Source organism: Pipistrellus kuhlii, unplaced genomic scaffold, assembly GCF_014108245.1.
Source record: "Pipistrellus kuhlii isolate mPipKuh1 unplaced genomic scaffold, mPipKuh1.p scaffold_m20_p_1, whole genome shotgun sequence".
Classification (NCBI taxonomy): domain Eukaryota; kingdom Metazoa; phylum Chordata; class Mammalia; order Chiroptera; family Vespertilionidae; genus Pipistrellus; species Pipistrellus kuhlii.
Window position 1 is genome coordinate 177141575 of NW_023425404.1, and position 26551 is coordinate 177168125.

General features: G+C 39.0%; 1 protein-coding gene and 1 pseudogene across 2 annotated transcripts in view; one reads left to right on the forward strand and one right to left on the reverse strand.

Moving 5' to 3' along the window:
* SMIM14 (small integral membrane protein 14) overlaps window positions 1-26551 on the forward strand; it is a 54169-nt gene that overhangs the window by 22923 nt on the left and 4695 nt on the right. The window contains exons 1-3 of one of the 2 annotated variants that reach the window (XM_036418302.2): window positions 2161-2243; window positions 15976-16024; window positions 17911-17975. In XM_036418302.2, coding sequence (XP_036274195.1) covers window positions 16011-16024; window positions 17911-17975 — 79 coding nt within the window. In that variant the 5' untranslated portion in view covers window positions 2161-2243; window positions 15976-16010. Of the gene's footprint in view, window positions 1-2133; window positions 2244-15975; window positions 16025-17910; window positions 17976-26551 lie in introns of those variants that run through there. The other variant, XM_036418311.1, reaches the window with a different exon arrangement.
* On the reverse strand, window positions 14211-15348 carry LOC118709190 (annotated as a pseudogene).

The window sequence follows — 26551 nt, forward strand, 5'->3', positions numbered from 1 at the left end:
AAAATTCCATAGAAGAATAACACTATGAAGAACTGTCTTATTTATGAATATATTTTCTTATTTTACTGGAAGAGGCTAATTAAAACTGATGTGTACTTTAAAATTCTAGTTGATTTATGTGCTCCTGGCATATATAGACACAGAGAAAATAAACCTTGGCAAAAATCAGTAAATATTTATTCATGGATGTGGCTTACTCAATGAGGGAGGCGTTTACAGATAGACTGATGACTAAGATAGGTTCTTGCCCTTAAACTGTGTAGGTTTAAAAAAAAATTTTTTTTAATGGGTGATAACACATCTCCCTTTCTTTATAAAAGTCAGTTTGCTAGTACAGTAATTCCTCACTTAATATCATTGATGGGTTCTTGGGAACTGTGACTGTCAGTGAAGTGATGTATAAAGAAACCAGTTTTCCGTAGGCTAACATATAAATAAGAGTTAGTTCCTATGGAATATTTCTGGTCACAGAAACTTGACCAAACTGCTATATAAAGACCCCAAACACTTCTAATATTAAACATTGAAATAAAAGTGAGCTGTATAGACATTTAAGAAAGATAAATAGTCCTGGCCGGTTTGGCTCAGTATGTAGAGCATCGGCCTGTGGACTGAAGGATCCTGGGTTCGATTCTAGTCAAGGGCACATGGCTCCATCCCAAGTAGGGGCATACAGGAGGCAGCTGATCAATGATTCTCTTTCATCATTGATGTTTTTATGATGTTTCTCTTTCCCTCTCTCTTCTTCTCTGATATCAATAAAAATATATTAAGAAAAAAGATGATTAAGAACAAATAAGATAATTTTCTTTTCTAACCTGTTTATTCTACTTCAGAATGTCAGGTCCACAGCTCAGGGTGCAAGGCTGGAACCCACCCTGAACAGGACACTTTTCCATCTCTGGGACACACACACACACACACACACACACACACACACTCACGCACTCTCACTCAGACTGGGAAAACGTAGACACACCAGTTCACATGACATGCACATCTTTGGGATGTGGGAGGAAACCTGTGCAGACATGGGGGGAACTTGAAGACTCCACGCAGACAGTGGGTCCTGCTGGGGATCAATTATTTTCTTCTCATCAACATTATAACAAAACTGTTATTGGAGGACCTACCATACTTTCTTAGCATTTCTGTGTTTAGAGGCTCCAGAACTGTATATTAAGCCCTTTGGTATTTAAATTTCATTTTAAAAAATCTTAGTAAAATATCTTTTAATTTTAAGTGACATTTTATTGGCTTGGGGAAGCACAGATAGGGAGGAAGAAAGGATCACTATTTGTAAATGAACACTTGCTTATATCACATCAGCAGTCTGAGCCCTTTTCCCCATCCTTAAGGACAATTTGAAAAGACAGTTGAGAAACAAGCTTTCAAGGGTAACTTTATGTATAAGGGTGGATTATATTTACTTTCAGGGTTTTTTGTGTTTGATATATATAGTCAGTTCACTAATATGAAGGCTAATCAATTTTCAAAGAAAGATGTGGACACAGAGTGGTCTCAGAACTAGGAAGTAGTCAGAACTGATATTTGGTGTTTTCTACTTCTGGAGAGTTAGGCTTTTCAGCTCAGGTTATCTCTGATGCCACTTACCCTTTCAATCCCTACCTCCTCTTACTTCAGAAAACAGATGGGAAGTAGGTTGCCCTGATTGTTCTACAATTGATTTCATCTCAGTATTAATATTTTCCCAAATCATCACATAGAAATCTGCCTCATACTTTTCAGCAGCTGTAAAGGATATACTTATACTATCACTTATTTAATCAGAACCATGGGAATGAACACTTTGGATTATCATTAAAAAAAATTTTTTTATTGATTTGAGAGAGAGAGAAAGTTCTATTTGTTTTTTCAGTTATTTAAGTATTCATTGATTCTCGTATGTGCCCTGGCCAAGATTTGAACCCATAACCATGGTGTATCAGGATGACATTCTAACTGCATGAGATATATATAATTCATGGAAGATTAGTACTGAATTCATAGATATAGGTTATTAGTAAATATGAACTAAAAAGGACTGTTTTGAATTGTACAATATATGAAATTTTCATAGCTCGATAAAAAGTAACTGAATGGTAGTCTTACAATATTTTTTCCTTCTTCTAGATTTAAACAGTCAAGTTAAATCAAGCTGGGTAATCATGGCAGAAGGAGGATTCGATCCCTGTGAATGTGTTTGCTCTCATGAGCATGCGATGAGAAGGCTGATCAATCTGGTGAGATGAATAGGACAGTCCTATTCAGAACTGAAACTGTACTGCTTCTGCTCTGTTTTTGTGAAAAAGTTGTGGAAAATTTTTCATCTGATGGTCACTAAAATTATTTCATAATTGAAATTCCACAGTGGTTTAAGTTATGGTTAAAATACTTACCAGCAATTACTTTACTAAAGATAAAAACAAATTTCTTTATTTATGTTAGTGAAATTCCCCATCATGGTTGGGTAACATTAGCTATATGGAGCTTGTTTACCTGATAAATTGCTGTGAAGTCAGTTTCTGTTAATGATGTAGTTCAAATCCTATTTCAAATGGCATGATAATAAATATCTCTATGCAAAGCATTTCAAAGTCCAAATTATTTAACAGGCAGATTTCTGACCAACATACTTTGTTTGGATAGTAGTCTATAGACTTTGAAGGAGTTTTGAATTCTGGTGTTTTTAAGATTTTCATGACCTATAAGCTTAAATATGGTCTATTTATGCATTATACTTTATACTTTTTATGTACAAAAGGAGAAATTTAACCATTAATAACAAGAAAGCATATTGTTATGTTATACATTATAACATTTTGTTGTTTTAGAATACTTTTATACAGAGGTGTATTGTCACTGGCCAGTTAAAGGCAGGCACCAACATTTGCTCAAATATTTGAATTGTTGGTAGTTAATAAGGTTTTCTGCTGATTTGGTGTCTGTATATAGTGATCAGAAGTGTATTTCTTGTAAATGATATTTCCTTTAGAATCAGCATATACTGAGACATATGATCCTCAAGAATGCGTTAGAGGGAAAGCAATAAACAAAGAACTTATAAATTAAATCTTACTCTTGTGGATATAGAAATATAATGGCAATGTAATATCTATGATAACTTGATATAAAAATAGGTAAGTCTGAGGAAAGAATATTTAAAAAGTATTTTCTTCTGTGTATTCATGAAGTTAAAGAGCTGATAATTTTTATTTTTAAATTCAAATATAAGGCAAAAATTTTTTCAAGTTACTGTGATATTAGGAACAACTTTTAGGTAATCTTTTACTCTGTTCTTCCAACCCCATAGCTAATGCAGAAACAAATCCTTTAAGCTCAAAACATATCCAGAACCTAGCCATTTCTCACACCTCCAGTGCAACATCCTGGTCTCATCTATAATCATCTCTTGCCTGGATTATTAAAATTAGCCTCCTTATAGGTTTTCTCTTGCCATACCTCACTACAGTAGCCAAAGTGATTTATTTTGATAAATGATAAAGGATTGAGGAAAAGCTGTCTCAAAATAGTGTGATACTCTAAATCTCAGACAAAATATAATTCAAAGCCAAAACAATGATATAGAACACAGGTATTATATTGACAAAAACAAACAAACAACCAAATTCATCAAAAAGTATAAACCTTTATGTCCTGACCAGCAGAGAATGCAAAATCTACTAGAAATACAAAAAGAAGTGTTTTAGAAGTGTCTGAGAAATGCTAGCGAAAGCCATAGAGATGCCTTTGGAGGTTAGAGAGAGAGGTGTGTAGGCCAGTATGTTTGTAAGTGGATAGAAGAGGTCATATATCTTAGACACCTAAAAGTTACATTGGGGAGAGTTTGAACGAAGTTCATAGAAAGCATCTAATGTAGGTTTTCCTTTCACAAATAAGGAAACAGACAAGAGAGGTTAAGTCACTTTCCCGGGTGTTGAAGTTGACTAGAGCATGGCAGGAGATGCTCAATCTGACAGTTTAGCTCTAGGCCCTGCCTGCTTTCGTACCATGCTCTGCTCCTCTTGCCTGTTGATCTCCTCAGGTCTTTAAAAAGCACTATATCTGAAATCAGGGCTGGGGGGGTGGGAATAGGGGAACATCTGTAATACTTTCAACAACAAAGATAAATTTAAAAATAAGTAAATAAATCAGTCTTGGGATGAAAAGAAAAAAAAAGGGGGGGGAGGGAAAGGAAGAGGGAAGAGAAGAGGGAAGGGGCAGGGAAGGGAAGAAGGAAGGGGAAGGGGAAAGGAAAAAAAGGAGGAGAAAGACTCTTCATTATATTTTTATGTTTAAAAACTTGTGAATATGCCCTAGCCCAATAGTTGGCAAACTCATTAGTCAACAGAGCCAAATATCAACAGTACAACGAATGAAATTTCTTTTGAGAGCCAAATTTTTTAAACTTAAACTTCTTCTAACACCACTTCAAAATAGACTTGCCCAGGCCGTGGTATTTTGTGGAAGAGCCACACTCAAGGGGCATGTGGCTCGCAAGCTGCAGTTTGCCCACCACGGCCCTAGCCGGTTTGGCTCCTGGGTGTGATTTTGATTAAGGGCACGTACCTCAGTTGCAAGCTCGATCCCTGGCTCTGGTAGGGGTGTGTGCAGGAGGCAACCAATCAATGTTTCTATCACATTGATGTTTCTCTCTCGGTTTCTCCCCTACCCTTCCACTTTCTAAAAGTCAAGGGAAAAATATCCTCAGATGTGGTTTAACAAAAACAAAAACAAAAAAAACAAAACAGAACAAAAGCTGTGTAAATGTATTGTCTATTCAAATAATTAATTTAAAAATAAAACTTGCTGAAAACCGGTTTGGCTCATTGGATAGAGGGTCAGCCTGCAGACTGAAGGGTCCCGGGTTCAATTCGGTCAATAAGAAATAAATAAAATATATTTAAAATAAATAAATAAAACTTTGTAAGCACCTTCAAAAGTATTAAAAGCAGTACAGTTATATACAAAATTTGTAATTATAGACTCTTTTCATTGGAGAATAATTTTTGAATGTACTCTTAGGAGATTTGAAAAGAAAATATAGTATTTTACAGTGTTTGGCTTTTTAATAATTCTAAGATTTTCTTCTCTTTCACCTTCTTTTGATTTCTAAACTGGCAGAATTTTTTCTCATCAGAGTGTAAAACATACATATAAAAAGAGAAAAAATGTGTATGTCTCCTCCTATTGATATAAATAGCAATTCAGATTCTTCTCTACTGCCTCATCAGTACTTATGTACGTTTTGATTACTTAGTTAAGCTGTGCAACAAAGAATACAAATATGATTTTCATTTAAAAATATATATTTTATTGATTTTTTTTTTTACAGAGAGGAAGAGAGAAGGACAGAGAGCTAGAAACATCTATGAGAGAGAATCATCAATCAGCCGCTTCCTGCACAACCCCCTCTGGGGATGTGCCCCTAACCAAGGCACATGCCCTTGACCAGAATCTAATTGACGCTCTATCCACTGAGCCAAACCAGTCTCTGCAGATTTCCATTCATTTTATTGTCTGTCAGTAAATGGTTGTATCTCTTACTCTATTTATAGGAATGTTTTAAAATGATACATTATAAACATTTAAGTTCAAGGTTGACAATACTGTAGTACAAAGGGAGGTGCTGGTGACAAAGCTTTACTTACTCTCTTGGCATGTCTCCTTCCTGTGATTTAATTTCATCCCTGAGTTACACAAGTCTTAGACTGTCTTACTGCGGTAGTATTTTTGCCAGGTGCACCTATGTTTCTGTTTGTCTCAGGAATGCTCAACAACATTAAAAATAGAGGTATTGTCCAGTAAGCATGGCTCAGTGGTTGAGCATCAACTTATGAACCAGCAGATCATGGTTCAATTCCCGGTCAGAGCCCATGCCCAGGTTACGGCCTCTATCCCTGGTGTGGGGTGTGCAGAAGGCAGTTGATTGATGATTCTTTCTCATCATGGCTGTTTCTCTCTCTCCCTCTCCCTTCCTCTCTGAAATCAATAAAAAAAAAAAATGTTTAAAAAATGGAGATATTATCTGACATCCTATATAATAAAAGCCTAATATGCAAATTATCCCGTTGGGCAGTCATTTGACTGGGAATTTTACTGTTCACTATGACATGTGTTGACCACCAGGGGGCGGCATGGAACATGGTGGGCATCAGTGATGCAGTGCTGGCAGCAGGCAGCAGTGGAAACACTGCTGGCCCTGATTGGCCCTATAAAGAGTGAGACCATGGCAGTATGCAGGGGCAGGTGAGAGGGCAGCACCAGGCCATGGTAGAGTGCCAGGCAGGGCTGTGAGGCTGGGGCACAAGCTAGGGCCCAACACCTGCAGGCCACCTCAAGGGATCCCACCCATGCACGAATTCTTGCACCACACCTCTAGTTATAGATATTTTTCTATCTTAGTCTGATGCTTTTCAAATACTGCCTAATAGGACTCAAATGATGTAGATATGAATATATAGTAAGTCTGTTTCAATTAAAATTAGTTATCTTTGTCATGTTACATATAATTCTGTGTTTTATTACTTGACTTAATATGGGAATATACAATATACACATGATAAAAAAGGATTTTTAGTTATGTAGAATATGTAGTAAGATGCCAATATAAAACCATAATCTAATTATGTCATTCTTTTATTAATATATGGTCTAGTATTTTTTGTGCCCTCTCTGAAGTCAGTACTTTTTTTAAATTTTTTTAAGAGGTATTTATAATTACTGTATCTAGTTTGGGGTTATTTATTTTTATTTTTTAAAAATTAATTTCAGAGAAGAAAGGAGAAAGAGAGAAACATCAGTGATGAGAGAGAATCCTTGATTGACTGCCTCCTGCACGCCCCACCCTGGGGATCGAGCCCAAGCCCACAACCCAGGCATGTGTCCTGACAGGGAATTGAACCATGACCTCCTCGTTCATAGGTTGATGTTCAACCATGGAGCCATGCCAACTGGGCTAGTTTTGTTTTGTTTTAAATTATTCATATTTCCTTAAGCCATACAAACTGCCTGGAGAGGGGCTTTTTTATCTTTTCATTTCCATTGAAGCCATTTGTAAACTTAGTCTGGCTTCATTTTTTTTCTGCTCCCTTGCTACCACCTCCTTCTCATGTTTTCCTGACTGTCTGTCTCTTAGGATATAGTTTCTTCTATAATGATAGGTGTTTCAGAGAGAACAGATGGATTTAGAAATGTGAACTTGAATTATGCTCTGTTTTTCTTATTCTATAATATGTTGTAATCTAAGCTTTGGAATGCAGATAATCCTTTATTTTTGCTTGTTTGTTTTGAGCTCTGTATTTCAGCTCTAATCTAAGTAGTGTAATTTAAACTTTTACATCTTTAATTTACTTAAGTGTGTTTCCGTATTTAAGTATATAAGCGTGTGATCTGAAAGATCCTTGGTCAGATTCCTCTATGTGGCCTGACAGCCCTGTGAATTGTGACTAATGTTTTCTGTACTTAAAGAAGTCATATTAAGACCTATTGGCTTTTACCTGGAAGAAAATGTGGGCCTGAAAATCTTCTTAAGAAACCTCTCTATCCAGCAAATATATCTACTACTGGCATATTTTAATTTTTGCCAGTAGTATATATATTTAAATAGGTATATCTATTTAAATATTTCTACTATTTAAGTAGATATAAAAAAAACTTTAATTTTTATAATTGATATAAACCATATATGAATATGTTCTTTTGAAAAAAGCAACCAATGTATTAAAAGTAAGACTGAACTCTGTCACTTCTCCAAATCTGCTTATTCCCTACTTGCCTAGATGAATTTGATACACATTTCCCCAGATCTTTCTAACAAATACATATTTTTATACTTTCCCGCAATTCAATAATAGTATTTAGCATTTTTCATGTTGCTACAAAGTCTTTTTAATCATATGATCAACTTACCGACAACTATTTTAGTTGGTAAAGGAAATTTTATTGGACTTCTTTCTTAAGTCTTAATATTTTTAATCACTATCATCCAGGCACTGGAAGACTTAGGTAGTCTTCCTGTGGTAGAATTTGTTTTATTTAAAAGACAAAATAACTATTGTATGTCCTCAGGGTACAAAATTCACACAGTGCTAAATGTAGAAAGGGAAAGACAAAAAATCTCCCTAAGCTCCCCATCTCTTTATTGCCACTTTATCAAATTTGACTATTAAGTTTCTTTTATATTATCCCAGTCATTATGGCTATATAAAAAATTATCCCAAAACTTAATGGCATAAAACTACCTTTTATGAAGTTGACAAACTGTGTGTCTGGAGTTCATACAGAACACAGTGGAGGTGGTTTATCTGCTGTACAGTATCTGGACTCTTAGCTGGAAGACCAGGCTGGGAGCGGAAACATCTGGAGGCTTTTGCTCACTCTGTCTGGCAGTTGATGCTGATGGGCATCAACTTAGTACCCTACTTAGTACTGTCAGCAAGAACACCTACATGTGGTCCTTTCAAGTGGCTGTGTGGTTTCTTCACAGCATTGGGGCTTTGTTCCAAAGAGGATGGGGGAGGAAGAGAAGCAGGCAGCAGCTGGAAACTTGTTATGAGCTAGCCTAAGTCACATACATACAACACTTCTGCTAAACTCTTGGTTATAACAGTCACAAGCTTGCTCCTAGGTTCAAGAGCAGGGGAAACAGACTTCATTTCTTGACGGGGAGTGGCAAGATTCTGGAAGACTGTGTGACTGGTAATAGTGCTGTGGCTATTTTTAGAAAATATAACCTGCCACATATATCTTTCTAGAAATTTGTTTTACACAGGAGGGATTGCTGTGTAGTATGTATATATTTCTGCAACTCCCTCCCCCCTACTTCATATATCTTTCCATATTAGCAATAGTTTAGTTCAGGCTGCTTATATATATCGGGTCTAGTAATAATTAATGTCGTTTTTTAACGAATGTTAAAAAACGACATTAATTATTACTAGACCTAATAAACAGAAATGTATTTCTCATAGTTCGGGGTTAGAAGTTCAATATCAGGGTGCCAGCCTGGTTGTGTTCTGGCGAGAACCCTCTTCGGGGATGCAGACGGACATTTGCTTGTTGCATCCTCAGGTGGTGGAAAGAGGGTGAGAGAGCATTCTGGGGGCTCTTTTATAAAACCACTAATCCCACTCATGATAGCTCCACCCTCATGACCTAATCACCACTGAAAGTCCCCATCTCCCAATAGGGGGTTAGCATTTCAACACACAAATTTTGAGGAAACCACACATTCAGTCCAAAACAGCAAATCAAAGTCAGGCTCATTTTTAGAATTTGTTTTTTATGTATGTGTGTCTTTTTCTTGGCCTTTCTTTTAATAACACATAAAATACGTGAATATCTAAATTACTCTCACATGAAATGTTACAGAAATATAGAGCAGAATGTCAAAGTCCCTCTCCCTATGGCACACACCCCCTCCCTCCATTCTACCTCATGCCCTCAATTGCTTGCTTGGCTGGAGGTTGCATTAAGTTTGTGGACTTTCATATGCCTATATATTTATGTATGTGTCTTTATACATAATAAAAACAAACTGTACCATACGGGTATGGCATATAAATTATACTATTATCTTATTAGTGCCCATGAATTGTGTGATGATTTTTGGTTCAGTAAAGTAACTCAAATTCAGATAGTGTTTTGTAGGATTAGGAAAAGTATGTGCATATCATATGGTCAAAGCAGCCCAGCCTATTAGTGTTAGACATTAAAAAAAGTATTTTCAGCCGAGACTGGTTTGGCTCAGTTGATAAAGCGATAGCCTGCGTACTGAAAGGTCCCAGGTTTGATTCCAGTCAAGGGTATGTACCGTGGTTGTGGGCACATCCTCAGTAGGAGGTGTGCAGGAGGCAGCTGATCGATGTCTCTCTCTCATCAATGTTTCTAACTCTCTATTCTTCTCCTTTCTTCTCTGTAAAAAAATCAATAAAATATATTTAAAATATTTTCAAAATATTCAGTCTTGCCTTTACCTGATTATTTGAAGCCTTGAGGGTTAAATGTGAGTAGATTATTGTGATCCATCAAAATTATGTTTGTTAATGTTGTAGGAAAATATGTAGAGATGCTGCTTAATCATTAAGGATTAAATGTGCTCAGAAATATTAGGTTTTATCTGATCTCCCAGTTGAAACACTGGATTTCTGCAGTGTTGTGATTATGCAGAAATACTTGAATTGAATGTACTTTGTTATTTCTTTAAAATTCCCCTCCTAAAATAGGGCTTCACTAGCCAGTTTGACTCAGCGGGTAAAGCATCAGCCTGCAGACTGAAGGTTCCTCGGTTCGATTTGGGTCAAGGGCACATGCCTGATTGCGGGCTATGGGCTCTATTTTGAATGGCACACATAGAACAGCATAATAAATAAATAAATACATACATACATACATATTATACATACATACATACATAATGAATAAATTTTCCCTCCTATTGCCCTAGCCGGTTTGGCTCAGTGTCGGCCTGGGGACTGTAGAGTTCAATTCTGGTAAAGGGCATGTACCTCAATTACAGGTTCCCTGGCCCTAGTCAGGGTATGTGCAGAAGCCAACCAGTTTGATATGTCTCTCTTACATCGTCACATTGATATTTCTCTGTCTCTCCCTCTCCCTTCCACTCTCTCTCAAATGAATGGGTGAGGATTAATCAAAAAATAAAAATAAAATGCCCCTGTAATTGCAGAAAATGTATCAAAACTTAAAAATGCACATACCTTTATTCTAGCAATTTTTATATTCCTTATCCTAAAAGATTAGTGAAGTGTGTAAGAATGTATTTATAGGAACATTCACCATAGCATTGTTTTTCTTTTTCTTTGTAAATATATTTTTATTGATTTCAGAGAAGAAGGGAGAGAGAAGGAAACATCAGTGATGAGAGAGAATCATTGCTCAGCTGCCTTCTGCACACCCCCCACTGGGTATGGATCCCAGAACCCGGACATATGCCCTGACTAGGAATCAAACTGTGGCATCCTGGTTCATAGGTTGATGCTCAACTACTGAGCCACGCCAGTTGGGCAGCCTTATTTTTCATATACAATTTTGGAAATTATGCAATTAAATGGAATACTGTGCAGCATTAAAAGTTGTGTAGGCCGAGACCGGTTTGGCTCAGTGGATAGAGCGTCGGCCTGCAGACTGAAAGGTCCCAGGTTCAATTCCGGTCAAGGGCATGTACCTTGGTTGCGGGCACATCCCCAGTGGGGGGTGTGCAAGAGGCAGCTGGTCGATGTTTCTCTCTCACCGACGTTTCTAACTCTCTGTCCCTCTCAATTCCTCTCTGTGTAAAATCAATAAAATATATTTTTTAAAAATCAAGCTACAGGTTCCGGGAGGGGTTACGCCTGTCAAGATGTAGTGCCCAGGCTTTATCCCGAGCCCTCCCCACCACAATCTCCGAAATGTGAATGGGCCGAGGGAGGACTTCATGACCCGCCTGCGGCCACTCTGAAAGGCAGAGCCGCCGCCCTTACCGCTGCGTGGCCGGACTCGGATTCGGTGCCTGAGCCGAGCCAGGGGCTACGGGGTCGTAGGGTGACGTCGCACCGGCATCTCCTGCATCTGGTGGTAAAGAATTACTTTCAACACCGTGAATTTTCATTCACGTTGAAAGATGATATTTACATTCGCTACCAATCCTTCAACAACCAGAGTGATCTGGAAAAGGAGATGCAGAAAATGAATCCATACAAGATTGATATAGGAGCGGTATATTCCCACAGGCCCAATCAACATAATACAGTGAAGCTGGGAGCTTTCCAGGCTCAGGAAAAAGAACTGGTGTTTGACATTGACATGACAGACTATGATGATGTGAGGAGATGTTGTAGTTCTGCAGACATCTGTTCTAAGTGCTGTACCCTCATGACAATGGCCATACGCATCATCGACCGAGCATTGAAGGAGGACTTCGGATTTAAGCACCGCCTCTGGGTGTACTCTGGAAGAAGAGGCGTGCATTGCTGGGTCTGTGATGACTCAGTTCGAAAACTGTCCTCCGCAGTCCGGTCTGGGATAGTGGAGTATTTGAGTCTTGTAAAGGGTGGTCAAGATGTTAAAAAGAAAGTTCACCTAAATGAAAAAATTCATCCGTTTGTCAGAAAATCTATAAGCATAATAAATATTTTGAAGAATATGCCTTGGTTGATCAAGATATTCTTGGAAGTAAAGAAAGCTGCGATAAGATTTTAGCTCTTATTCCTGAAACAATGCATGATGACCTTCAACCAATCTTCCAAAAGCATCACAGTTCACTTCAGCGTTGGGAGCATTTGAAGAAAGTGGCCATATATCCGAATGACAAACTTGGATACTTGCTTGAGTGGGAGATCATGCTCCAGTACTGTTTTCCTCGGCTGGATATCAATGTTAGCAAAGGAATCAATCATTTGCTGAAGAGCCCTTTTAGTGTTCATCCTAAAACAGGTCGCATTTCAGTGCCTATTGATTTACAGAAAGTGGATCAGTTTGATCCGTTTACTGTTCCAACCATAAGCTCCATCTGCCATGAATTAGATGCCATTTCCACTAATGAAGAAGAAAAAGAGGAGAACAAAACTGAATCCGATAACATAGAACCAGAGATTATAAGAAGACCAGTCTAGGTCTTTACGTAAAAGTTTTTGAAAAGTTTCTTGAAAACCTGGATAAATCCCGAAAAGGAGAACTTCTCAAGAAGAGTGATTTACAAAAAGACTTCTGAAGATAACAACTTTCCTCCAACTAATGTGGATAACTTCTATCTTCAACCAAGAATCAAATACTTCAAGAGTCATTAAATAAATATGGCAGAACTTTGTATGCATTTTAATATTCAAAACAAAATTTTTTTTTCTTGAGAAATAATTATGTTGAAAAGATTCCTAAGACCACCAAAGCAGTGTCAGGCTGCTGGAAGGAACAATAATGGGCAGGATAAGTCAATTGCAGATAAATTTGTAAAAATGTAATATTATATAAAGACTAGAGGTCCATGCACAAAATTCATGCACACCCAGGTAGGGTCCCTATTGGCTGCCACTGGCCAGGGCCTCACTTCCCTCAGTTGGCCGGCTGGCCCCGCCTCCTGGTTGAACTCCCAGTCAAACCCCCAGTTGGAACAATTTGCACATTAGACTTTTATCATAAGATAATTCTAAGATTTCTGTTATAAATACTTTTAACAGTTGCTATATATAGAGGTAACTGAACAATAATATGCCCAAGATTTTAATCTCAGCTTGTTGGATACAGCATTCATATTTTGGGAATTAATATTCTAGGTGAATTAAAGCTTTATCCTTTAGTCATAGAAAAAAAAAATAAATAAAAATAAAAATCAAGCTACAAAATTTTTATTGAAACGTTTCTTACATACCATTATATTGGCTGGGCCACAAAAATATTCATGCTGCAAGTTTGACATGCTTGACTTATAATATTTTAAACTGAGCACATCTATTTTCCATCTTCATTTTCAAAAATAGCTTGATTTTAAGCTGGCAATGAATTGAGTCGTTGCAAATAAAGTTGACACATGAATTTCTGAAGATTTTGGAAACAAATAGCAAATAGACTTTTAAAATATGAAAACCTTATTTTAGCAAAATGCACATAGAAAGCACTTGTTAAATTTTTTTAGATAGGCCCAGCTGGATAGCTTAGTGGGTTAGAGTGTCAGTGCACCAAGGTTGTGGGTTCAGTGACTATTTAGGACACATACGAGAATCAACCAATGAATGCATAAATAAGTGGAACAACAAGTTGGTAGTTTCTCTTCCTTCTTTCTCTCTCTCAAATACATTTTTTTTAAATTGAAAGTACAATGGTATATGTACACAGATAATAATTTAATTAAATTTTTTTTTAAAGTACATTTGTTAGATAAATGGATACTTTTCTGTATTTATATTTTGAGGAAATCCAAAGGAATCTTACACTCAGATATTTTCAAACCCACGTTATGACTGTGAGCTGTGTGAGGTCTGGTCAGAGAGAACATTGACTACGACACTTATTCATTGATTTCAAAGAACTTTATTGTTGTTGGTTTTGGAGTTTAGTTTAAAAAAATATTAGTGATAATTTTGAGCAGATTTATTTGCACAAACAGGCAGGACTCTCCACCCCCTTCCCCCCACTTTCCTGAATCTAGTCCATAAAAGTAAAATGTTTCATTCATGGGTAACCAAGTTTTATTTTTTATTTTTTTCCACACAATTTTTATTTTTATTCAACTGTAAGCAAATAGCAGAATTAACACAACTCCATTTAGCAACTCCAGACTGGCTTTTGTTACACCAAAGGAAGAGGGATAAACTTATCAGGCACAGACCAGTGGATTTCAGATAACCCCTCACCCAGTCCCGCAGCTTAACAGGAAAGGGACTCTCCAGATTGCTTTTCCAGTACTGCTCTTCAGAGGATATGCCTTTAAATTCTGGGTTGTTATTCTTGTATTAACAAACTAATGACCACATCCTAGTACCAAAATAGCCCCCAAAATGGAGTTCAAATTTGATCAAAACATACATTCAGGGTGTGTGACCCTGGACAGGCAGAAGGAAAAGTCACCCCACAGCCCATCTGCTCAGGTCTCGCCTGTGAGAGTGGGAACAGGGAAGGGGAGAAATCAACATGAATCACTGAACTTGAGAACACTGCTTAGGATCCCTGGGACGCTGTCTGTCTCCTGGCTTTCCCTACTCCCAGCCAGCTGCTCATAGAGCTTGGGCACGTAGTCATCCCTTCCGCCTGGCAACACGTGTCGGCCACTGGAGGCCCGAGGTCGCACTTTTTGCGGAAAGATGCCACCTTGAAGTTGGCTCGGAGGTTTCCAGACTTGGCCTGCTCGTAAACGGCCAGACGTAGCGGTGAAGGCCTGTGTCCTTAGGAGGCCCAGAGCCCACATAATCAGGGAGGACAGTGCCACTGCTGATGTCGTTGCCCTTCATGTTGGCCACCAGGAAATGGTGTCATTCGCTAAGTTTAGGGTCCTTTCTGCTTAGAGCCTCTGGGTCTGTCAAGACCAGGATATAGAGCTTACTTGAATCAAGGCCATCCCATGAAATACTGAGGGCTGGTTCTTATCCTGGGTGGGCGTCAGCACTTTGCCCGGCTCGTCCACCTCTGCCCAGAGTATTTGATCTGCAGCAGGCGCTTCAGCCCCTCGTCCACCTCCTGCAGGCTCCAGGGCCCGGACCACTGGCTGAGGTCCACCGGCACCACGGGGCCGAGCTGGAAACCACCAGAGAGAACCCGGGGAACCGGGGGCAGGCCAACAAGGCCGGAGACCGCGCGAGCCCGCTCCCAAGTTTTAAATATAATTTCATCACCTCCAGAGGCCATGAATTCATTCGTTCTCATTTATGGTTTTGTTGTTGTTTTTGTTTTGGAATGGGGTTAAAAATTTTTTAAGGTGAAGCAAACTCAATTTAAATGAATATTGAAGTAAAATTTAGTTACTGTGGACCAGTTCCACATGATAGGGAAACGGGACTTTGAAAACTTAGAAATTTAATTCTGCACAAATAAAAATCATTTCATTCTCCTGTGAGAGTCTCAAAAAAATTCCTCTTCTCCAGTTATCATAAGAATCCCACCCTCAGCAACAACCTGGGGAAATAAGCCTCTCCCCCTCCCCCTCCCCCGCTCTCTTCCCCTCTCCCTTCCCCTCCCCCTCTCCAACACTTTGGAAAGTCTAATGACATATGGGAGCAGGAGTTCCTGTCATGGGTATGTTTTTCTTAATTCCTTAACTTAAATAGGTGAATTGTGGTAGATCACAGTATATTTAAAAATTACTTTAAGTAGGAAAAATCCCCCCAAACAGAACAGCCCCTCAGTGTGTTCTGCATTTGTATCTGATTTTGAAGGCATGATACACTGTGGTAGCATTCATTAAAATGCAAAACATGACCATGCTAATAAGTAGTGTTCGTTTTTGGTTAAGTCCAATGGCTAACGTTCTTTTCTTCTTATTTGTTGTAGTTGAGGCAGTCCCAGTCCTACTGCACAGACACAGAATGTCTTCAGGAATGTAAGTAACGAGGGGACAGGAGGAGGCTTGGCATTGAGGGCAGAATTAGAGGCCAGATGACTAGGCATATTTGTCAGAAATTATTCTTAGTTCTTTAAGAAAATGGCCCTCAGCAATGTATTGCTACTTAAATATTTCATCTCTAACTGAAAAAACTTGTGTGGTTTTTGTTGATTTGTTTTGTTTTGTTTTGTTTTTGCCTCAAAAACAAGTCCTGTTCGTTGAAGAAAATTCACAAAGGAAAAAAAAAAAAGAAAAGGAAAAACGTCCAGAATACTAAAAGATAACCACTGTTTACTAACTTGGTGTAAACCCTTCTGGGTCTTTTTCTTGGCAAATATATGTGTAACAGGGCACTTTTGGCTGGTTGAACTGGAACATTGAGGCTGCTAGCACAAACCCTTGCTCTTTCCTTAGCATCTGTTTTTATGCATTGGCAGCTCTGAGAACTTCTGAGAAAAGGAAGAGGCCATTCTTCCCCAGGGTTTGGAAGCTTTGGGAGCCTGTGCAGTCATTCCTTCGGTTCTGACATTAGCATTCTCAAGAGGAGAGAGCATTGGGGAGGTTTCGGTCTGTCTGTATGCTCAGTGGCGACAGTAAAGTGAGAATCAGCAGCAAGGTGGAGCCTGCGTGGGAATGCAGCTGACAGGCTTGGTGGCTATTATGTTAAATACTTTTCTTTTAGGACAGAAATAACTTGAAGGATACTTTGGGGAAACTGATACTAACATTTAAGTCAGTCCAGTCGTGTGCTATATTAATTCAACACTTAAAGAAGGGAAGTGTGACATTCACAGGAGGAGACCTGGCACAGTTAGTTTCATATACTCTTTTAAAAAGGGGATCACTTTGTATTGTTTTTCACTTATGTATTATGAAAATGTCAGTATACTTGAGGCCCGGTTCACGAAATTCATGCACAGATGGAGGGGGTGTCCCTCAGCCCAGCTGCACCCTCTCCAATCTGGGACCCCCTCAAGGAATGTCTGACTGCCCATTTAGGCCCCATCCAATCCAGGACTGTTGGCTCTCAACTGCTCGCCTGCCTGCCTTCCTGATTGCCCCTAACCACTTCTGCCTGCCAGCCTGATCACCTCCTAACCACTCCACTGCCATCCTGATTGATGCCTAACTGCTCCCCTGCCAGACTGTTTTCCCACAACTTCCCTCCTCTGCCAGCCTGGTCACCCCTAACTGCCCTCCTATGCAGGGTTGATCACCTCCAATTGCCCTCTCCTCTTGCCTGGTGTCTCTCAACTTCCCTCCCTTGCAGGCCTGGTGCCTCCCAACTGCCCTCCCCTGCTGGCCATCTTGTGGTGGCCATCTTGTGTCCACATAGGGGCAGCCATCTTGTGTGTTAGAGTGATGTTCAATCTGCATGTTACTCTTTTATCAGATAGGATATCTATATTAAAAATACAAACTGCTCTGGCTGTGTTCCCTATGGTTGGAGCATCAGCCCATGCACCTAAGGGTCATGGGTTACAGATTCCATCTCCAGCCCTGGTTGGGAGGCAGCCAGTTGATGCGTGTTTCTCTTTCTCTTTCTCCTCCTCTCTCCCTCCTTTTTGCTCTCTCTAAAAATCAGTGGAAAAAAATATTCTCAATTGAGGATTAACTTTTTTTGCTCTTATAAGCAATACTTAAACATCCTTTATAAGCACATTTTAGGGCTTTTGACATAATGCTAAATTGCATTTATTTATAGGCTAGTTGTTTATATTTAACATCTCTGAAGCTGGGTTCCACTTTATTATGTATGTGAAGTAAAAAAAAAATCACAGTAAAGTACCGTTATAAAGGGGCTTGTTATTACATGAGTAATTATTGTTCTTGCGGTGTGTACTGGGTGTTTCATCAAATCCTATAAATATAACAATTTATAGGAGCTGGTACAGTGCCTCGTCCAAAGTAAAAATTTTGTCAAAACGTAGTCCATTGGTGCAACAGGGTAGGTATTTATGCCTTTAGAGCAGGTAATGGTACTGTGCAGATGTTTTAAGTTGTTAGGATGATGAGTGGTGGTTCTCTCACTTCACCTTTCTTTATGTTGCTGCTTAAATAGCATTTATTAATCTGCATTATGTCTTATGGTAAGCAACTCAGTTTTTTGACTCAGCAGGTATAGCTAAAACTTGTTCTTCTAGTTGAAAATAATCCTACTGAACTTACAGGAAAACGAGTGTTTATTACATTTGTGGTATTTGTGACCTTTGAGCCAGCCCCACCTGTAAACAGATACGCTCTTATTTCTGCGAGTGAAATTTTCACTTCCGTAATTTACTTTATAACAAGCTCCCTTTCCTTCAGGAGTTTATTTTTTATTTAGTTTTTATATATAATTTTTATTGATTTCAGAGAGGAAGGGAGATATAGAGATAGAAACATCAATGATGAGAGAGAATCATTGATTAGTTGCCTCCTGCATGCCCCCCACTGGGGGAATTGAACCTGCAGCCCAGGCATGTGCCCCTGGCCAAACAGAACTGGGACCCTTCAGTCCACAGGCCCATGCTCTATCCACTGAGCCAAACCTGCAAGGGCCACTTCCTTAATTTAAATATAAAGGCAACTCTAGTCCTTGAATATTAATTTAGTCATATTTACCAGTTTTTCCCTACCAGTTCTTTTAGCACTTATTAGAAATCCTTTCTGAAAGCCATCATTTTTAATGGTTAAACAGTTGTTAATCCTGGGTATTGGCATCATTTTCCTGTTTGTTCTAAATTTTCTCTAGTGAGCTCTTGCTGTTTTCATAAAATATAAATCAAGGGTTCCCATGACTCCCCTCCTGAGGTTCAATAATTTGCCAAAATGCCTCATAGAACATGGGTAAACAGGTAATTTACTATTACTGGTTTATTATAGAGAATACAACTCAGGAGCAGCCAAATGGAAAAGATGCATAGTCAAGGAAGGGTGAGGGGAGTCGGGGTTTGCAGAACTCCTGTGTCTTCTGGTGTGTCCTTCTCCCAGCACATTGATGTGCACACCAGCCAGCAAGCTCTCTGAACCCCATTGCTTTATGGAGGTTCCATTATGTAGGCAGGAAGGGTTAAATTATTGGCCACTGGTGATTAACTTCTACCCTCCTTGGAGGTCAGGGAGTGTAGCTGAAAGTTCCAACCCTCCAATCACCTAGTCCAAACCCTAGGCAGCTAGCCCCCATCCTGACACTAGAGGCCCACCAAGAGTCACCTCATTAGCATAAACTCAGGTATAGTTGAAAGAGATTAATTATGACTAACAAAAGATGTTCCTATCACTCAGGAAGTTCCAAGGTTTTGGATCTCTGTTCCAGGAATCAGGATGAAAGCCAAATATATATTGTGATATTATATCACAATATCATAGTACCTGTTATGCCTACCATGTAGAATTGCGTATTTGAGATTATGTGGTTGAATAGGGAACTCATTAATTCATATGGGAGCAGAATCTAGTTGTAATCTGTTAATGGATCTAGTTGCTACGTGATTCTTTATATTGAGCTAAATTTCACTTCATTGTCATGTACACCCACGGTTTTGCTCTCTAGAATAGTTTAGAACAAATCTGCTCACTCTTCGGAAAGACTGCCGATCAGATAGAAATGTATGGAAACCAGTTCTATCACTTACTGTTGAAGTAAAGCAGCTTGAAAATGGGTAGCTGTACTGAGGATAATGTAATTATTGCGTACCAGCTATTTTCAACCATTCCATCTCATGGCACACATAAACTAATTACTAAAATTACATCAAAAATGTATTTTTTGCTATTCTGACAAAAAATAGGTATAATTTTGGTTTACACTGGATGGCTATTGTTTGTTGTGTTGACTCTTGTCATTTTTTAAAAATATATATTTTTTATTGATTTTTTACAGAGAGGAAGGGAGAGGGATAGAGAGCTAGAAACATCCATGAGAGAGTATTTATCCTCTTTTTGTTGTTGTTAATCCTCACCTGAAGATATTTTTTCCATTGGTTTTTAGAGAGTGAAAGGGGGAGAAGAGACAGAGACTGCCAGCCACATCAATTGGTTGCCTCCCACAGCCCCAGTCAGGCAGAGATTGAGGTTTGTGCCCTTGACTAGAATTGAACCCATGACTCTTAATCCTGGCTGACAATAACCATTGAGCAAAAAGGCTATGGCTATTTACCCTCTTAAGGCAGTTTCCAAGCAGTGAGGGAACAGGTTTTATAACCTCCACTTAATTGTGCCCCTTATTATTTATTACATGATTTACAACAGATTCATGCACATTGAAAGCAAATTAGAAGAAAGATTCGTGTGGTAATTACATTACTGCACGATTGACAATGACAGGTCAAAACACACACATGCGATTGGTGCCAGCGAGAGCTTTATGTGTATTGCGCACACGAAAGTCAGCCTTTTTTTAAAATTGCCAGTGCAGCCGGGACCGGTTTGGCTCAGTGGATAGAGCGTCGGCTTGCGGACTGAAAGGTCCCGGGTTCGATTCCGGTCAAGGGCATGTACCTTGGTTGCGGGCGCATCCCCAGTAGGGGGTGTGCAAGAGGCAGCTGATCGATGATTCTCTCTCATCGATGTTTCTAACTCTCTATCCCTCTCTCTTCCTCTCTGTGAAAAATCAATAAAATATATTTAAAAAATAAATAAATAAATAAATAAATAAAATTGCCAGTGCACATCATATGTACTGGCCGGTTGAATGGATGGACGGTCGGTCACTTAGCTTTTTATATATATATAGATATGTGCCTAAAGGTTATAACAATGCAAACCACAGTGGCCAGATCATTTAAAGGTCCATTTACTTCTCCATACTGACCTTACAATAACTGCTCCTGACATTTGCTTGTATTACCTGCATACAGTGTCACGGAGTTTGAATAGCATATCTGTTCTGAGACTTCATGAAGTGAAAAGTTATCTTCCTACTAATTCTCCCATCTACCCAGACCAAATCTCTAGGTGTTATGAGCCTTCTTAATTTTTCCAGAATTTCTTATACACGTACAAGTGAAATATGTTTTTGGACACACTGTTCTGCTTTTTTTTCCTGTCAAAAAATAGCATATCTCATGGAAACTTCCTTCAGCTTTTTTTTTTTTTTTTACAGCTTTCAAGTATTTTATTGTACAGATATACCATAATTTATTAATCATAAACTCTTGATGGACATTTAGTTTATTTTAGTTTTTTATTTTATTTATTTTTTATATGGGAAATTTTTTATATTAAATTATTATCTGTGTACATATCTTACCATTGCCCCCCTTCCCGTAGATGCCCTCCCTCCCCAGAGTTTTGTGTCCATTGGTTGTACTTATATGCAAATATACAAGTCCTTCGGTTGATCTTTTAGTTTTTTCTTAATAACCTTGCACTGTAGGCCCATGTGAAAGTAAATTCTAGAGTGAATCTTAGTTTTGTGGGACTGCTATAAATGAAAAACATTGACTATGATCAAGAGGTTTTACAGCTGGTTCATCTGTTATCCTTTATTCCTAAGATGGTCTTTCAGTTAGTGGAAAATGAGAGAAATGATCGTACTAAATTTTGGAGGTTAGAAAACCTATATCCATTTAGCCTTTTAAATGGAGAAATTCGACTGCATACTACTACTCTTTAGAGCAGGGGTGGGAAACCTTCTTTCTGCCAAGGGCCATTTGTGTATTTATGACATCATCCACGGCCATACAAAATTATCAACTTAAAAATTAGCCTGTTATATTTAGTCAGACATTTAATTAACTCACCCCTAATGCCCTGGCAGGGCCAGACCAAATGATTTCATGAGTCTTACACTCCGAGGGCAGGATGTTCTCCACCCCTTGTCTAGAGGCATCCTTCACTTCTTTTTCTTCCTCCTCCTACCGCCATTTTAGTCAGTCACCAAGTGTACTTCTTCCATCCTAGTATCATTTGTATTTGACCCTTTCCTTTCTCACTTCATCATCTTATCTAGGCTAGTTATTCCCACTAGGACCCATCTGCTCTCAGTCTTTTCTGTGCTGTAGTTACCTTAGTACTGGTAATGGCTAATGTTTATTGAATACCTACTCTGTACCAGGCCACAGTGCTAACTGCCTTTCATGTACTAATCATTTCAACCTTCACAACTCTCTGAGATGATGGTAGTATTTGCATTTCACAGCTAAAGAAACTGAGGCATAGATCACATAGCTAAGAGATGGTCTCAATTCTTAATTAGGAGAAAGAAGTTAATGTCTTAATTAGGAGAAATTTGAAACCATTTCTTTAAACTAGAAATGCTCTACTAGTCCAGAGAAGAAAGGAAAGAGTGGTCAGAAAAGATGGAGGTTTTTACAGAAGAGAGAGAGGGATGTAGGATATAGGAGAATAGAGCTTATGTATAGGAACATGTCAGATGGGAAAAATAATGAGTAGCCCAAGGCTGAGTTTGCAAAGTTGGCAAATGCTGTCAGCCAAACTAGTATTGAACTATTGCATCAGATTTGTTTGGAAAGCTTTGAAAATATCGTTGGTTCCTAACTCCACCCTGAGTTGCTTCTGAATTAGATGATGTGAATTAGAATCTGGTGATATTGTTGCAGGCTATCCTGATGCACAGGCAGACTAAGAGCCACTGGCTAGAGAGAAGGTATAGGGGTGATAAAGGATGTTTTTTCTGAGAAATGATGAGTTAATATTGATGAATGGGTCAAATATTAGGAAGGGCCAGGCTGAAAGAGTTCAGAGTGAAGCAACAAGAAGGGGGTATAGCTCAGGGGAAAGCATTTGACTGCAGAGTGAAGCAACAGAGTGAGTCACTGGGTTGGTCAGCAGAGATGTAAGAGCAGAGTTTTCTGGCAGAAGGAAAGGCTGCAATAGGAACCAAGCTCTGAGACAGTTACAGGGAACTAAGGGTCATATTATCCTGTGAGAGTTTTAAGGAGTAGGCCTTTTGTCAGGGCTGCTTGGTCCAAAAATACGAATTAGTAAATTTGTGATCTGAGGTTCAACTCTGAAGCTTCGGAATCTTTTACTTACAAAGAATATAAAAAAGTAAAGGATCTTGTCCGGGAAAACGGGGTGTGGCCGGAAAGGGGGCCGCCCCCACACCTTTCATGCAGTGCACGTTAGTGGGAACCTGGCGCCAAACCAGTCGTAGACGACCTGCTTCTGGGTCAGGGTTTCATACGCAGCAGAGCAGCTCCCTCGCTGCGATCTGTTGAAAGTCAGCCCTCAACACAAGGGTTATAAAAATAAATAAATTAACTAAAAAAATAAGTAAAGGATCCATTTTTTCAAATTGAATAAAATGAGAATTGGCATTGGAGTTACACTTCTGGTTTCTACAATCCAATATTTTATTTCTGAGAGGGGCACTATAAGAGCTGATAATGTATAGCTATCTTTCTTTGGCTAACTTTAAATCTAGTTTTACTTAACAGGTAGTTATAAGCTTTCTTATAAAAATTATTTTTAAATCTATATTTTCCAACTTGACTACCTACAGTTCTAACAGTTTTCAGAGGCCTGCCTCACTATGTGATATTGTCAGATTATGACATAGCAAAGAGGTCAGGAGCACAGGTTCTGGAATGAGAACACTGGATTTATGTCCCAACTTGTTCACTTACCACCTATATGTCATTGGGATTTAATCCCCTTTCCCCCCAGTTTCCTCATCTATAAAATGAAGATATGATAGTACCAACCATAAAATAAAATTATTAAATGGATTAAGAGAGATAATGCTTGTTTCAAAGTAACCACTGAAATGTTTGCTATTTAGTAATGAAAAAATAAATAGTATTTGCTTTTAAAAAATCACTGTTGGAGCAGCATATAGCACAGAATAAGAGGCAAGAGTAGTATGGGGAGATCTGTTGAGAGGCCATTGCAGTAGGCCAGACAAGAAGTGAAGGTAGCTAGAGCAAGTGTGGGAGTAGAGCTAGAATTGGACAGATTTGAATGATATTAAGGTAGTAAAACGGACAGAAAATTCATGATGTGTTAGGTAGAAGATCACTAAGAGAGAACAAAAATGTTCTCATTGGCTTCTGGCCAAGGCAGCTGAATAAATTGAGACTTAAGTTTGGTGGGGAATGGAAGGCGGGACAGGGGAAATGCTTGTTATTTTAATTTGGGACATTGAGTATGTTAAGTGTGAGGTGGGATTTAGTCATCTGTGTTTTCAGAAGCTGCTGAATGGCTCTCATGTACACCACAGTTTAAGAACGTTTGATGGCAGTGTCATAGGCGGCCTTTGGAAAAGCTGTTCAAATGATAGTGGAGGTGATACCAACCAGAGCTGTGATGGGAGGTGGTGGAATGTAGACAGTTCTTAAGATACTAGCTCAGAGAAAGGTAATGAAGATCTTTGTTGTTGTTGTTAAGATGTATAAACTTGATCACAATTAAGTGATTATGGCTGCAGTAGAGAAGGAGGTGTTAAATACACAAGAGAGAAGATGGTGGATCTTCTGTAAGAGCAATGAGATCCAAATCTCAAGTAGAGAAATTGGTTTTAATTATAAAAGAGGTTCGTTTAGTATAATAGTAGGGAACCAAGGAAAAGATATGTATATAGAAAAAAACCTGCTGGTTTATTTTGTGATGAATAATGCAATTTTGGTGACTGAATGCTATGTTAGCTGTTTCTGGAGAAGTGATTGGGGTTGGAACAGATCCAGCCTGCTCTTGGGCTAGCTCAACCCTTTGCCTGGCTTTGTCACCTTTGGTCACTAATCCTTTGGCCTCAGCAATGCCACCCATCATGGCCTTTCTTGGGAGTGAGTCCTGGGCCCATGGACCCCAGTGCAATGCATCTTGCAAGAATTTATTTTACTTTTTCCTGAGGCAAGGAGAACAAAACCAAACTGTTACAGTCTTGACAGCCTATTTTAATAATCAAATAGAGATACTGTGCTTAGAAATTCAATCTTCTATAATTTTTATTTATGATAATTTAGTTTTTAATGTAGTTCAGTAAAAATTTGTTTCATTTATTAGAGGTTTTTGAAGCTCATACTATGGGTCAGGCACTGTGGTAGGTACTTGTTATTTTGAATGAAATAAAATATGGCTGCCTCAAGGAGCTGAGAAAAATTTTATATATATATATATTAGAGGCCCAGTGCATAAGATTCATGCACTCGCGGGGGGCGGGGGGTCCTTCAGCTTGGCCTGCACCCTCTCATAGTCCGGAGGCCCTTGGGGGATGTCTGGCATCCTTAGCATTGCCATGGAGATGAGAGAAGCCCTGCCACCGCTGCTGTGCTTACCAGCCCTGAGCCCAGTTCAAGTCTTCTGGCTGAGCAGCACTCCCCCTGTGAAAGCGCACTGACCACCAGGGGGCAGCTCCTGCATTGAGTGCCCCCTGGTGGTCAGTGTGTGTCATAGCAACCGGTTGTTCTGCTATTTGGTCTATTTGCATATTAGCCTTTTATTATATAGGATACAAACACACACACACACACACACACACACACACATACATACACACACACCTGACATTCCTTTTTTTTTTTTTTAGATGTGGAATACTTTTTTTATTTTAATATATGTTTTATTGATTTTTTTACAGAGAGGAAGGGAGAGAGATAGAGATTTAGAAACATCGATGAGAGAGAGTCATTGATCAGCTGCCTCTTGCATGCCCCTACTGGGGATGTGCCCGCAACTAAGGTACATGCCCTTGACTGGAATCAAACTCGGGACCCTTCAGTCCACAGGCTGATGCTCTATCCACTGAGCCAAACCGGTTTTGGCTAGATGTGGAATACTTTATTGTTGTTTTATTTATTTTTTTATTGATTTCAGAGAGGAAGGGAGAGGGAAGGAGAGACAAACATCAATGATAAGAGGAATCATTGGTCGGTGGCCTCCTACCCGCCCCCTACTGGGGATCGAGCACACAACCCGGGCATGTGCCCTTGACCAGAATCAAATCTAGGACCTTTCAGTCCTCAGGCTGACGCTCTGTCCACTGAGCCAAAACAGATAGGACTGACATTTCTTTTGATAAATGCCTGCCCTAGACTTTAAAATATCTAAATCTGAATCCAACTTCTTTTTGCAAAAAAGAAGGCCAAATATCTCTGTTTGAGAATATAATTAAAGGGATTTTCAGCCGAAACCGGTTTGGCTCAGGGGATAGAGCGTCGATCTGCGGACTGAAGGGTCCCAGGTTCGATTCCGGTCAAGGGCATGTACATTGGTTGCGGGCACATCCCCGGTAGGGGGTTGTGCAGGAGGCAGCTGATTGATGATTCTCTCTCATTGATGTTTCTAACTCTCTATCCCTCTCCCTTCCTCTCTGAAAAATCAATAAAATATATATATTTTTAAAACTGATATATTAAAAAATAAAAAGGGATTTTCAATCTATATATTATACAATTCAGATGTTACTTTTTCCTTAAGCTTTGTATTTTTCCTTGCTGCTTCTTTAAAATGCAGAATTCCTCCTTCCCCAAAAGTAAGTGTATTGTATATCAAGTAATTTTAACCTGGGTTCTGTAGATCTCAAAATATCTGGATTAATGGCTTTGTGGGACCATGAACTTTCCAGTTATATGCAAAATT